General features: G+C 43.3%; 1 protein-coding gene across 1 annotated transcript; it reads left to right on the forward strand.

Moving 5' to 3' along the window:
* The first annotated feature begins 10,593 nt into the window (after window positions 1–10,593).
* LOC115727472 (ent-kaurene oxidase, chloroplastic-like) lies at window positions 10,594–14,211 on the forward strand. Its single transcript, XM_030657686.2, has 9 exons — window positions 10,594–10,834; window positions 11,102–11,274; window positions 11,410–11,570; window positions 11,746–11,907; window positions 12,228–12,368; window positions 12,457–12,711; window positions 13,097–13,258; window positions 13,346–13,540; window positions 13,627–14,211. Exons 2-9 carry the CDS (start codon window positions 11,112–11,114, stop codon window positions 13,942–13,944), a joined length of 1,557 nt encoding a protein of 518 aa, XP_030513546.1. The 5' UTR covers window positions 10,594–10,834; window positions 11,102–11,111; the 3' UTR covers window positions 13,945–14,211.
* Window positions 14,212–14,824: the final 613 nt, after the last annotated feature.

Genomic DNA, 14,824 nt, shown 5'->3' on the forward strand with positions numbered 1-14,824 from the left:
GAATCTGCATCAAATTGATGTCCCCCATACATTGAGCCTCTCCAATATATCTTATTAAATTTCCTCATTCGAACACAAATAGCTTTCTAAGATTATACTGAAAATAGAAAAAAGCTTCCTAAGAGGCAAGTTGTTAATGAGAAACAATAAGTTAAACGACTCAGAAATTCCCTAGGGCGGACAGAAAGTAAGCTGCAAACTCAGATTCTCACCATCCGAAGTTATCGAACCAGCAAATCATGATGCCAGAACAAGCAGGCGCGATCGTATATATGAAGTTACTTAAACTCCACGTTGTCTGGGGCTGCTTAGGATGTTTGGTCTCTGAGGATCGTCTCTTCCACCATCCTATGAACAAGCTTAAACATTCAATGGTCCATCCAAGATTTAGCAGTCAAGAAAGGAGAAAAATTCCAGTTCAAGGGGAATTATACTAAGGTTCTCAGAACACACACACACACACACACACACACAAAATAAATAAATAAATAAATAATAATAATAATAATAATAATTCGCACTACATGGAAACAGCAGTATATGGACATTAGTAGTCATCTTGGGCTCAAATTCACATGTATTTAATTCCGTGAATAAACACCGTACACCATAAAACTTGCATAGTTCACAAAAGCAAAGACATCCTATTCACAAACTCCAAAACCTGCCATTGCATATGAATCCCTACAGATTGTCTCGCAGTAATTTACGAGGCTGCATCAGTTAAGAAGTCACTTTTGGTCTCAATTAGGCTTGAAGAACTTCAGCTTCAGTCCACTGTCACCATGTTCCAGATGCCACCAATTAAGAAAGCCTCGCTAAAGCAATTCCCAACCAATATAGAATCCAGTCGAAATACCAATTGAAGCAGTATTTAGCGGGCTTCTTCATTCGAACCCACATGAAGCATGGGCAAAGAAAATGTATCTCAGAAACCAGAACGGAACTAGTTCGAGCATGGACGGTTGGTATGGCCGGTGTAGCTGGCCTCAATGCTGTCGAAAACAGGCATGGAGTATCTCTGGAGACTGCTGAGGCAGTTTAAGAGGACTAGAAGAGAAGTCATTGCAAGACGTCCTCTCGGAGTATCGTGGCTGTGGAATCCATACAGGGCACTAAGGATTCCTCCTTGAGGCATCTGCAAAAGGGAACGGACAAGTAATTTTAGTAAGTAATTGTTTGCTCGTTTTGTGACGAGGAAGATCGTTCACCAAAATTCGTTCTTCGATTTTTATTAAGAGGGTTTTGTGGCTCAATTATCGAGCAGAATTCTAGAGAGAACTACTTGATAAAGCAAATATATGAAAATGGATTGGGTGAAAATGGATCTGATATGGATTGTGAGATCTATAAGAGGTTAGACCTTACGGTTTACATTACAATACTCCTAAGAAAGCAGTAGATGACTGTGAAATAAACTTGACTACTTGAACTGAAAGTGTAGGAAACGTAAATGGCGACCAAAGTTAAACTGCGCAAAAGATAAGTGTGTTTTTTGAATGTTCTCTTGATCTACCTTTTTCCTCATCTCATTTGCTTACTTGTACTCTCTCACACCTTGTAATTGCCCAGTTAGTTACTCCCATATTTTTAAATCTTGAATCTTGGCGCCTTCAATAAATTCCTTTCGCCCACATTCTTCATTGCTTGTCCACCAAAATTCAGATAATTCTTCTTGATTCATAACTTCCATAATAGATTCAAATTTGAATCTTCTTAAGTAACTTCCCATTATCTGCTCGTGCACACTACTTTCGTTTTTCGCTTATAACTCCCTTGCTGCCATGGCTAACCTTTTGTAACTCTTTCGGTAAGCTTCCAAGTTACCTTTAAATTGGCATATCTCAAAGTTCAATAACCATGTCCTTCACTCGCCGAATCTTGGGATCTAGCGACCTTGCAGTCCTTCGGTGTATCGCTTCCAACTTGTCGAACTTTGAGACATAGCAACACTTTTGCCTGTTCGATATATCACTCCCAACTTACCGAACTTTGGAACGTAATAATGCCATTGCCCGTTCGGTATTGGTCTTTATCATTTTTTAGTGTCAACAGATGCCCTCTTTTAAAAGAATTAAAGGAATTTTTAATTTTTTAAATGTCAAAGGCGAACCGTCACTTACTTTCTGCTTTAAGCGCCATCTACCACTTCGTTTCGCACACTTGCCTTTTCGACTCCCCCTATATCGGTCTTTTCACAATAGCTGTCCCGATAAAATCAGATTATCCAAACTTTCTCTGCAAGCTTCGAAACTCACCTTTCTTCGAGAAGGTTATAAGGGACCTCAATTGTCTTCCTCTTTTGCACTTCTTGTGGTACTTGGTCTAGCGGCGAATCATCAAATTTATCTCCCCAACCAGTAGGCTCAACTAGAAATGAAGGAAGTGGGTAATCTGATGAATCACCATAATATACCACATAATCAAACTTGCCACGAGGTTCTCCGAGCAAACCCACTCTCGGATCTCCCTCTTAGTATTGTTGCCAAAGGCTTTTCTTCCTCTCGGGCTTCGGTTTGACCTCATCATCTTTGTGAACTTAGTTGTCCTTATCACTAACTTTAGGCACCTGTACCGGCTGCATTGCCGAATTTCTAGTTACCTCAATCGCAAAGAAGAGTGTCATGTAGACACTATTTCGGACCTTACTTGTGGTCTTGCCTAGGGTCTACCTTCCCTTCGGACAAATGACCCGAATCAATACCTCTCTCTTGTTCCTCTCGTGAATTAGTAATTGGGAACATTTCGATCTTGATCATTCAACTCCCGATAACAGTGAGCACAAAGTCTATTATCATCATAATGGATCGTGGACATTAATCATGCTAGTCAACTTAGGAAAAGGATCTATGTCAACTTCCATTCGAGCTTTGCCTTTCTCTTTAGCAAATTTGATCTTACCTTGCTGAATTGCCTCTTGTATTGTCTTTCTGAAGACAATACAATTCACCGTGTTATGTTGAATGATGCCACTTGCAATATATTTGTCGGCTAATTCTTCTTTAGATGGGATTTTATGTCCTACCACTAATTTGATCATCTCATCTTTCAGCAACAAGTCAACTATCTCATCCAACTTGTATATGTCAAAAGAATAACTGTTTGTCTCCTTAGCCTTTATCCTTGTGACATCTCTCACTTTGGCTGGCTTGACTACGGGACACACATAAGGCTTCTCTAAAATCATAGTAGCAACTGCTATTTCATTTTCTTCCTTTCCTTCGGTCGAATTACTGAATTCAGCACTCTCCACAAGAGCTACTATTTGCCGATTATTTTTCATTGTCTCCTTATCTCTCTCTTTCAACAAATGCTCATACTTTGAGACTCGTGTGGTTAACTGGAAGAGATCATCAAATGCATGTCCTTCAAACCTTTCGCGTAGATTAAACTTCAGCCCATTAAAGGCTAAGTCGGTAATCTCCTTCTCGGTGAGGGATGTTAAACACCGATTTCTAGACTTCTTAAAGTGAGCGATAAACTAATTTGCCGTTTCAATACTATATTGGTACATCCTTTTGAGGTCAGCAACCGTTGCCTCTAGCACCGAACGATAGAACTAAGAATGAAACTGTCTTTCCATCTCGACCCATATCTGAATAGAATTCGCGAGTAGATTCGTGCACCATGTAAATGATGTCCGCGACAATGATAATGGGAACAACCTTAACCTTAAGTACCCGTTGGTTCCTGCTTCTCCATACTAGGCCAGGAAACGTCCAATGTGCTCCATAGTTGGTCGATCTTCCTCTTCGTGAAAACAAGTAAAATTGGGTATTTTGAATCCCCTTGGGTAAGGAATGTTATCTACCCAATCGGGATGAGGCTTCCTATATACTGGTCTCGATATGCTTCTATTTGCTCCTAACTATTGGATCACTAACTTTGCCACTTGATTTGGGTTCCAATGTCACGCCCCGACTCTTAAGCCCGCGACGTCCCTACCAAATTGCCACGAGGTCACGAAGGATAACGTCTCGGGCGCGTTATCGACCTATCAACTATATACGCATGCGGAAACGGTTTACTCCCAAACGATATATAAAAAAACAAGAATAGCATAGCGGGAGATACATACCAAGGCAAATAATCAAAAAGTAACATATACAGTTACAAGACAGCAGATGAGTCTTAACCCTACCGAGCTACAGAAATATATACAACCCCATACTTCGGGGTGGATCACTAAGACCTCAAAAGGTTACCGGGTCAATAAGGTTAACTTCTCATCTACTCCAAAAAACTACCCTCATAACTTGGCCTTAGTATCCGTAAAGCTCTATCACTTGGGACCTGAAAGTGGTTCCCGTAACAGGGTGAGATATAAATCTCGGTGAATCAAGCCTAAGCTCGATTAAGACAACGATTCGCCTATAACATCCTAAACACGAGGATTATAAAAACCACGATATAAACATATATCCAGCAATCAAATCACATGATAATAATCATCCACATGCATACTTACCGACCTTCAACCACACATAATGCAATGCTTGACTTAACTCATCAGTCATATCGGACAACCAACCGAATAAAGCATCACATTCACAAGTATGCACTGGACACCACACAAGTCTATTTATTAATGATGATCACGCTCTTGGCGCCACAGTAATAAGGATCCACGCGATCGGCATGATCGACTCTCACAATTAATGCGATCCCGCACTCTTCTAGCGGGACCGGGCTACGTTCCTTCTCCCTCTCGACAATGGCTACTACAAGCGGTATATCCAGTGCACCATGCACGGTACGGCAAGTAGGCATCCTTATACGGGGCTTCGGTCCATCACAAGATGCAACCGACATCCAATAATCCCTTAAAACCATACGTACCATACGGGGTATGAATTATCGTGCTTCTGGCAAGTCGTGTGATTCCATAAAAATGGTACGGTGTGTACTACGTGTACAAGACGAACTTGCCAGGAAAACCCATCATCGTTCTTTCATATGACCATACAGCACATCCAACGGGTCAATCAATTTATTCTCTTGGATTTAGGCCGAATACTCACACAAACGTGCTCAAAGACTCGGCCCACGGCCATTTTCATACTAAAATATGTCTTTGATCTTGTACACGGTCATATGCATATGCAAACTACCAAATAGACGCTGCAAAGACACACGGGACAATTAACTCCCAAACGAGCGCCAATTCACTCAATGAGCATTCGGGGTACTCAAATCAACATTTCAACGAAAGGATCCGCCCAAACAAAGTCATCAATTCAACACGAATAAATCAATTCGATTAGACCACATAAAGACTCAATTTCGTGCCAGAGTCATTGATTAGCCAGTTTGATTTATAATCGCCAATCGATCGTTCATCCTTAACATATCGCTCGCTCGCAATCAAAACACAACAGACAGTCACATTCGTCTAACATCAATTAACCACAGACAATTCTAATTTAATCGATTATGGCCATTTACCCTAAACCGGGATTCTAACTAATCCGACCATAATCAAATCTACCTAAATGCCCTCTTGACTAGCTAACTAATCCTATGCGCAATTAGCGCCCTAACCAAGGATTAGAGTCAACTCACCTAAAACGGTGGTCGAGGTCGGGTCGTGCACGATTTTCGAGGCCGGGGCCGAAAATCACTATTTACGCACGAAAATACTATTCACGCCGGAAACACTGTTCACCGGCGACATTGTTCGCGGCCGAAATAGTGACGAGCTCGGCGGTGAGATCGCTGCCAACGGCAGCAGCTCGGCGACTAGAGCTCCATCGAGCGGCGAAGGCTGGAAAAACAGAACCAACAGAGTTAAAAATAGGGAAACCAGGCTGATTTGAGGGAAACTCGACCTCACGGACCGAGGCGAGGCTGGGGAAGGCTAGGGGACTCACCTACAGGTCAAGGACGATCTTCGGGACTAGCCGAGGGCGACAGAGGGCGGCCGGAGGCGGCTGTTCCAAGTTGGAACGTAACCGCGCGCAGAAACAAAAGAAAACGGGTAGAACAGGGGAAGCTGGCCGGGGGTGATTCGGGGCTCTCCGGGCCGCGATCGGTTGCCGATGGGCTTGGGGGATGGTGAGGGGTCGTTAGTGGTGGTTCGGGGTGGTTGATGACCAGCGGAGTTGGGCGGAGGACAAGAGAACAGCAACCGCGGCTCGGGCGACGGGAAAACAGGGCAGGCGGGCTTCGGGTCTATTCCGGGGATGTTTGCGGCTATCCAAGGCGGTGCCCGATGGTGGGTCGAAGTCCGGAGGTCGAGGGGCTGTGGTGCGGCGGGTGTGTGAAGGTCGAAAGTGGCTCGGGGTGGCCGGGCCAGCTCGAGCGATCCTCGAACTCAAAACAAAGCAGTCCCGGTGCGGGGCTGTTCCGGGCTGTTCGGCGGGTCCGCGGCGGCCGAAGGTGGAGGCAAAGTGGCGCCGGAGGAGGCTGGTGGTCGGAGGAAGTGGCTGGAGGTGGTGGCTTGCGAAAACGAAGAAGGAAGGAGGAGGATGGCTCGGTTCGGCTTTGGGGGGGTTGTCACGTGAGTAGGGGAATGGGGATAGAGCAGATGGGGAGAGAGAGAAAAGGGGGAGGAGAGAGAGAACTTTGATTGGGAGTTTGACTGGGGTAGACTGAAGATTTGATTGAAAGTGGGGCCCATGGGTCTCTTCAAAATTTATGAATTTCGTCCCACGTGCATAAAATCCAAAGGCGGTTTTGTAAATTGACAAATCGGGACCGATTGGATTTTTGGCTCAACCGATTCGGAATAAAATTTGGATTTCCACGGGTTAGGTTCGGTCCGGAAAAGGTCTAGGCGCGAGGATTAGAAATCCTAAGTCGCGGTGACCACGATTTCGAGACCCAATCGAAATCGAACGACAAATCGGGAAACGTCCAAAAATCGTCACTTATGTCCTTGCGATCCCAAAATTTGCACCGACTAAAATTCAATTTCTTCCTTTTTATTGAATTTAGGCAAATTACATAGTCCAAATTTCCCGGACGTCACATCCAAGGCCTTAAATACTGCTGGCCCATCCAAGGCTCTTGCTCCCCGGGATCAACTATCGGAGGTCTATCCATCCCTTGATTCTCCATGTTGAAGTTAACCTGTGGTGCTAGTCTATACGGTGGATTCCTTGTGACCTGTAGGTAAGATTAAACTCCGAGAGGTCTCATGGGATCCATATTGGGTACGTTCAACACCGGTGGAGGGTTTAAAGCATTCGGGTTAACCGCATTAATTTCCATGGGGCTAATTTGAGGAAAGTTATAACCACTCACCCCATTTGCCAAGTTCACTGGAGTAGGTTTTTCTAGCCTGGGTATAATTCTCATTGCTGGGTGTGGTAGAATTTGTCCCCTGTTGCTATTATATCCAACGTTGGGTGGTCCCGAAGTTGGAGGAAATGGCATAGTGGCATAGTGACGAGAGAACTTATATGAAAAGGCAAAACTTGTGAGGATGAACTAGGACGCGATATTACCTCATTTACAACATTGATCACTATGGGCTTTATCACATCGGTCACATGTCTCACCATATGGTTGGTGAGCTCGTTTTCTTGCTCTTCGAACATCCTTTTCATCGTGGCTACCAACATAGTGTTAGGTGCCAAGGCACAAGTTTGCTCTTCATTCTATTGTCATGGGATGTCAATATTCCAAACGGGTACATCTACAACCGGGTTGGCTGTAGAATGCTCTGATCATGCACCCTTGTCGGGGTTATTAACATTATCCACTTATACTCCTTCGGGTTGGCTTCTAGTTCACCATTTCTTCCAAATCTTACCTCAAAGAGTCCCACCGGGCGTGCCAAAAAGATGTTCGCTCGTTTTGTGATGAGGAAGATCTTTCACCGAAATTCCTTCTTCGATTTTTATTAAGAGGGTTCTATGGCTCAATTATCTAGGAGAATTCTAGCGAGAACTACTTGATAAAGCAAATATATGGAAATGGATTGGGTGAAAATGGATATGATATGAATTGTAAGATCAATAAGAGGTTAAACCTTCACAATTTACATTACAATATTCCTAAGAAAGCAATAGATGACCGAGAAATAAACTTGACTACTTGAACCGAAAGTGCAAGAAACGTAAATGGTGACGAAATTTAAACCGCAAAAAAGATAAGTGTGCTTTTTTAGGGTTCTCTTGATCTCCCTTTTTCCTCATCTCCTTTGCATACTTGTACTCTCTCGCACCTAGTAACCGCTCGGTCGATTACTCTCATGTTTTTAAATCTTGAATTTTGGCGCTTTTAATAACTACCTTTCGCCCACGTTCTTCATTGCTTTTCCGTCAAAATTCGGATGATCTTTCTTGATTCATAACTTCCATAATAGATTCAAATTTGAATCTTCTTACGTAACTTCCCACTATCTGCTCATGTCCACTACTTTCGCTTTTGGCTTATAATTCCCTTATCGCCATGGCTAACCTTTTGTAACCCTTTCAGTAAGCTTCCAAGTTACCTTTAACTTGCCGTATCTCGAAGTTCAATAACCTTGTCCTCCACTTGCCGAATCTTGGAATCTAGCCACCCTGCAGTCCTTTGGTGTATCGCTTCCAACTTGCCGAACTTCGGGACGTAGCAACACTTTTGCCTATTCGGTATATCACTCCAAACTTACCGAACTTCGGGACGTAGTAATGCCATTGCCCGTTCGGTATTGGTATTTATTATTTTTTGGTGCCAACAGTAATTATCTTTAGTAAATGACTCTAGGCTGTTGTTCCAAAGCATTAGTAATTCAATAACCATTGTTAGACAAGATCTCCATCAGCATTCTTCATTGCCGCAACTGCGTTAATGGGAGACATAGTCATAAAGTCATATGACTATTTTGTCCAGTGTGATCTTTCAATGTTGACACTTTCTTCATATTCTTAGCGGAGAAAGTGAAAGACTTATACTTAGATTTCCCTAGGCCCCAAAGCCTACATTCTCAACGGGGAACAAACACATGGCAATGAAGAAATCAAGAACTTAGGCTCCTTTCCACAGAGGCGCAAGAGCTGGGTGCTTGGAAGTAGAAATGGACTCGCAACCATAAGTATTTTGGAGCATATCGAAACCGTAATTTACCCTTTCCTGGATTCGAACTCCATGTGATTTCGGGCAAAACGAAATGCTAATTGATCGGCTTTTGGCTTGTTTCTCTTTAATGCTCATATGGAAATCTCCTCTCATGTGAATCAGCACATCTTCAATGATCGGACGACATCCATTCGCTCCGAAAGAGAAATAGCTTTACTTTGACACATTAGATGAAACATACGCCATTGTGGTTGTAGTGTTCATTCCGCACGTTGTAATATATGACATATCGGTTGACTCATAAGCTCGTTTAGATGAAGAGCTTAACGATAACCTTCTTGTTTTTCCTGAGGGTAGGATGAAGATCTTATATCCAGTAAGGTGTTCTCCCAGCAAATTCACTCTGAGCAAGAGGGTGAGGCCTTTTTGAGGTCAGTTTAAGAAGAAGGGGCCAAATTTATGTATCCCTGTATTTTACCCCCCTGCTTTTGTTAAAGATCATTGTCCAAAAGTGGTCATCATCTTTGAGGCCCTTTGTCCTTTTGATTGGTTCTATCGAGAAAATATTGGGTACCCACGGGGTGCCAGCACATTTTTACCCAGGTCCATTCATTTAACGACACGTGTTTAATGGACCCCACATTTCAGACTTTTAAGAAATCTCTCCCACTCTGACTTTCTCTCTTCCGTAAATACCCCTTCCTCTTTCTTCTTCCTCTGTCTTCCTCACCCACCTCCCACGGTTCCCCCGCCCCCCCACACCAGACAAGCTCGGCGGCGAGATGCTCGATCTCCAGCATGCCGCCGCCTTCTTACTCCCCCGTACCAAGATCTCGGCCTCCGTCGACTACTCCGCAGAGATCTCAGTGGAAGGAAAGACCGACTTCCACAATCCATATAAACCAAGAATCGAATCGCAAAGAAAATATGAACACATTCATACATGGCAACAAAAATCAAAGAAAAGATCTCTGAATTATTACATTTTCTTCTTTCGCGAACGATTTAGCAAAAAAAAACAAAAAAAATCGCACAAGGCCCCTCTATTTCTAAGGTGTGTATTGGCGAAGATGATGTGGGAAGACGGTTTTCCGTCGGCGAGCCCCGAGCAAGAGTCTCCCCTTAATTTCAACTTATTCTCTCTCCTATCCAAACCCAAGGTACTACGAGTTCCTGGACCTTGTTGATGGAGGAATTCACTGTTCCCAGTGTTTTGTTAGGGCTCCTCCTTTGCCTTCGCTTGGTGATTCGTCGGAGGCAACGGCGAAGGCGATGTACGAGGCGGCGGCGTGGTTTCTTCACCACAGAGCAGTGCGTCGTCGCAGGCGTGAATGAGAAGGAAAGAGCGAGTTGGATAACCATGAAGATTTCGGCCTCTGTTTCTGAAGGAAAGAGAAAGAGCATCGGAGAAGACAGATGAAGCGAGAGAAGGTGGAGGGGTGTTTACGGAAGAGGGAAAGTGAGCGAGGGAGAGTTTGCTGAAAAATCTTAAATTTGGGCCCCATTAAACACGCGTCGCTCAATGAATGGACCTGGGTAAAAATGAGCTGGCACCCCGTGGGTACCCAATATTTTCTCGGTTCTATCCTACCCAAAAGGCGACAGAATCTCAAGGATGGAGACGCCCCTAAAGCAAATCACCTCCCCCGAGCTCTTCCATGTCGCCACCTGCTGTGTCTCCTTCTCAGGATCTTTCCCACCGGACATCTTTCTCCTACTCTGTAAGAAGACAGAAAAGGCAACAGACTTTTTGAAATTCCCGAGAACCTAACAGCTGAAGAAAACGACTAAAACCCGATCACTCGGATGGTTCACGATCTTCCGAATCGTATATTCCCCCACTCTCGCTCATTGCACACCATTCGCTTCCTCTAGTTTTATTGCAAACTTCTTGCATGCTTCAATTAATAACTTGCGCAATGAATAGAGCAATCTATACTCGGCTTCTGTGTTTTTTAATTGCTCCGACCGACTTGTCCGAGGAGATAGTTCCTGCTATATAAATTAGGAGAATTAGCCCCAAGTTGTCAGTTTTATTCGTCATCTATCATCGTTTCATTCGATTCAAGAACCACTGACACTCTTCACTTTCAAGTTTCATAGGAATGGCTATGGCCACTCTCCAAGATTTGCAAGAACTGCCCTTGCCTTTTGCCACTACGGCCATTCTTGGTGGGCTCTCACTGTTGCTGCTCTTCTCTTTCTTCTTGAGGAAATTCGGCTCTACCCAGAAGATAAATGGCCAGTCCACTCTTCCACCTGTACCGGGTAATCGTTGTTTCTGTTCAGAAAAAGAATTGGAAACAGAGAGCGCTTTTTGTGTCTTCCAGTGATAACTTCGTGTTCTTTCTTCTTCTTCTTTTCTTTTTCCTCCTCTTTCTGTGGGATTTGAATTTGATGCAGAGGTTCCTGGGTTGCCCATAGTGGGGAATTTACTTCAACTGAAGGAGAAGAAACCTCACAAGACCTTTACAAAGTGGGCTGAAACTTATGGCCCTATTTATTCCATCAGAACTGGTGCTGCTACAATGGTGGTCCTTAGTGACACTGATGTTGCCAAAGAGGTAACACTAATGGCCAGTGAAGGACCAAGAGGCGTCCGGCGAGAGCCGTGTCACTCTGGCCACTTGGTGTTCATGTTGAGATATAGGTTATTTTCGCATCAGTTAATGATCTTGTGCTACTAGGATGTTCTGAAATGTCTGTTGAATGCTCAGGCATCCTCCTTACTGTTTTCAGGCTATGGTTACCAGATTCTCGTCAATCTCTACGAGAAAGGCGTCAAATGCCCTGCGGATCCTCACAGCCGATAAATGTATGGTTGCTATGAGTGACTATGATGAATTCCACAAGATGGTGAAGCGATACATAATTGCAAATATCTTGGGCGCGAATGCTCAGGTAAGCTGCTAGAAGACTCTCTTTGGGCATGTGCTCTTGTACATATGCACGCCTGTCAAGCTTCTAAAAATCTTGATTTATGTGCCATAATCAGGGAACTCTTTGAAATCATCCAGAATTGTTAATGGGTTTATTTTCAGTAGGAGCAACAAAACAAGCAAGTGCATACGAACATTTGTAAACAGTATAGATGAAGAGCAACCATTTGCTGAGAAAGAAGAGTGAAGATGTGTTTGCACAAATCAATTCCGGAATAGATATCTTACCACTAGATTCTCGTCACTTTGACTCAGTGCTTGTTTATGTGCATCTATATGCAGAAGCGGCTACGATCCCACCGGGACACCATGATGGAGAACGTTTCTGGACAATTGCATGCCATTGTAGATGGCCATCCTCTTGAACCTGTCAATTTCAGGAAAGTCTTCGAGAGTGAACTATTTGGGCTGGCCCTCAAACAAGTACGTTACTTCATCTTTTCTATCCTTTTTAAACAAAAACAAGAAAATAAAAGCAAAAGATCAGGGTCAATTGGTGATTGCATTTCAGGCTTTGGGACGGGAGGTGAAATCCATATATGTGGAGGAACTTGGGACAACATTGTCCAAAGAGGAAATGTTCAAGGTTATGGTGTCGGACATGATGGCTGGTGCAATTGAGGTGGACTGGAGGGATTTCTTTCCTTACTTGAGATGGATTCCCAATAAAAGCTTTGAAAAGAAGATTGAACAACTGGCTTTCCGCAGGAAAGTGGTGGCGAAAGCCCTACTCAAGGAGCAAAAACGGAGAATCGCTTCAGGGGAGGTAGTGCTTGTTTCGAAGTTTCCTTGAGAACTTTATTTCGAAAACTTGGAAAAAAAAAAACGACAGTTTTCTGTCTTGATTAACGTGGAAGTACTCTTAGGAGACTGCAAATTGATTGTTGCTCTTATTGGAAGAACCATGAATTTTTTGGATATGTAGCAGTTTATATTGATAATTTAGGACACATTTTTTGTGCTTTAACATTTTCGTCCTGAAATGTTGGAGAGAACAACTGGGAAGATAGGTAGTTTTGATGTTCTTCCTGGATGGTTTGACATGTATTAACCGGTACTGGATGCTGAACAGGCTGTGGTCTTTTCGACTTCAACTTAATTTTTTGAATTAGTTGTAGCTCTTGTAGTAAGTTGGGTCAACTTCTGAGCAGGAAGGGAACAGTTATAGTGACTTCTTGATATCCGAAGCCAAGACGCTTTCTGAAGAGCAGATCACCATTTTGCTCTGGGAGCCAATAATCGAGACTTCTGATACCACTATGGTCACAACAGAGTGGGCTTTGTATGAACTTGCTAAGAGTCCAAAATGCCAGGTTGAGCTAATTATTTAGCTTATCCATTTTTTTGGAGGTCACTGACTTTCATACTTAAGCCTTAAGCATTTGTGACTTCCTCGACAGGATCGACTCGTCCAGGAGATTCGAAAAGTTTGTGGTTCTGAAACCCTCACAGAGGGCCACTTGTCCCAGCTTCCGTACTTGAATGCTGTATTCCATGAAACTCTGAGGAAACACAGTCCGGTTCCAATAATTCCTCTGCGCTATGTACATGAAAATACCCAATTAGGAGGGTACTTTGTCCCAGCTGGAAGCCAGGTAGATAACTACATATGGCTTTTTATGCCTATTCCGTGTCTCGCATGTTGGATAAGGAATTTGAAACTCGAATTGTGCTGTTCTAGATTGCTATAAACATATATGGATGTAACATGGACAAGAAGATATATGAGAAACCAGCAGAGTGGATGCCCGAGAGATTTCTCGATGAGAAGTATGAGTCAGCGGACTTGTTCAAGACATCGGCCTTTGGAGGAGGGAAGAGGGTTTGTGCTGGAGCTCTTCAGGCCATGCTAATATCCTGCACAGCCATCGGCAGATTAATCCAGGAATTTGAATGGCGACTGAAGGATGGCGAGGAAGAAAACGTCGATACGGTGGGACTGACGACTCATAAGCTTCACCCAATGCAAGCAATGCTGAAGCCGAGATTATCCCAATGAAGAAAGTATGGTAGCCACTGAAGTGGGAGAATTCTCTATATAATGTAGTGGTTTTCTCTTGTTTTGCTAGTAAATGCAGAGTTTCTAAGTCTTGCTGTGTGGTAGATGTTTCAACGGAGTGCAATGCTGGCACAAACAAGACTTAGGACTAGTCTAGACGTCGCCTTTTTATTGGTTTTGATGAAAACGGAAGAGGCTGACCCTGCGTGAAGTGTCACCGTCTTGCTATGTCATTATGTTGTTAATGCTATTACGTTGTTATGCTCATCTGTTCAAAGGCCCTTACAAGAAACAGATCACATTGCTCTCTGGTAAAAACTGAGTTATGGACTCAAAGAGAGCTTTGCTTGGGCTATAATCCATTCTAGTCCTGCAACGACATACCGAAGTTGAGGCTGGTTATGTATGTTTTTGGTTCCTTAAGTCGGTCGAAAGAATTATCCTCCTTTAATTTAGTTGGATTAGCAGAAACAAGAGATGCATTAATTCCCTTCAAAAGAACCGCAAATTCATGATTTGAGCTGCTTTGTTGGAAAGGAAGACAAAATGATAGATTGCCAAAGTTACAAAGACTACCAACATGGATTCTAGAGTCAATGCCAGGATAGGATTAAGACTGGTCTGCCTGGATCAGATTCTTATGTTTTAGGACCTCTTAGGTCACCTATTCACATTCTGTAGTGTCTACTGCAAATGTGCACAAATAAGGTCTAGCCAATGACTCCTGAAAGATTCATTACACACCAAGGAATGACAAAAAATTTGTTTGAGATGCAATTCAGATGCTTTTGTTCCTTGTCTTTCTGCTAACATGTAAATACTGATCCTTGGCGAATTTCGTTGTGCCAATCGATTCCAAGTGTTTTGTTTGTTCGAACAG

The sequence above is a fragment of the Rhodamnia argentea genome, chromosome 2 (genome assembly GCF_020921035.1).
Source record: "Rhodamnia argentea isolate NSW1041297 chromosome 2, ASM2092103v1, whole genome shotgun sequence".
Classification (NCBI taxonomy): Eukaryota; Viridiplantae; Streptophyta; class Magnoliopsida; order Myrtales; family Myrtaceae; genus Rhodamnia; species Rhodamnia argentea.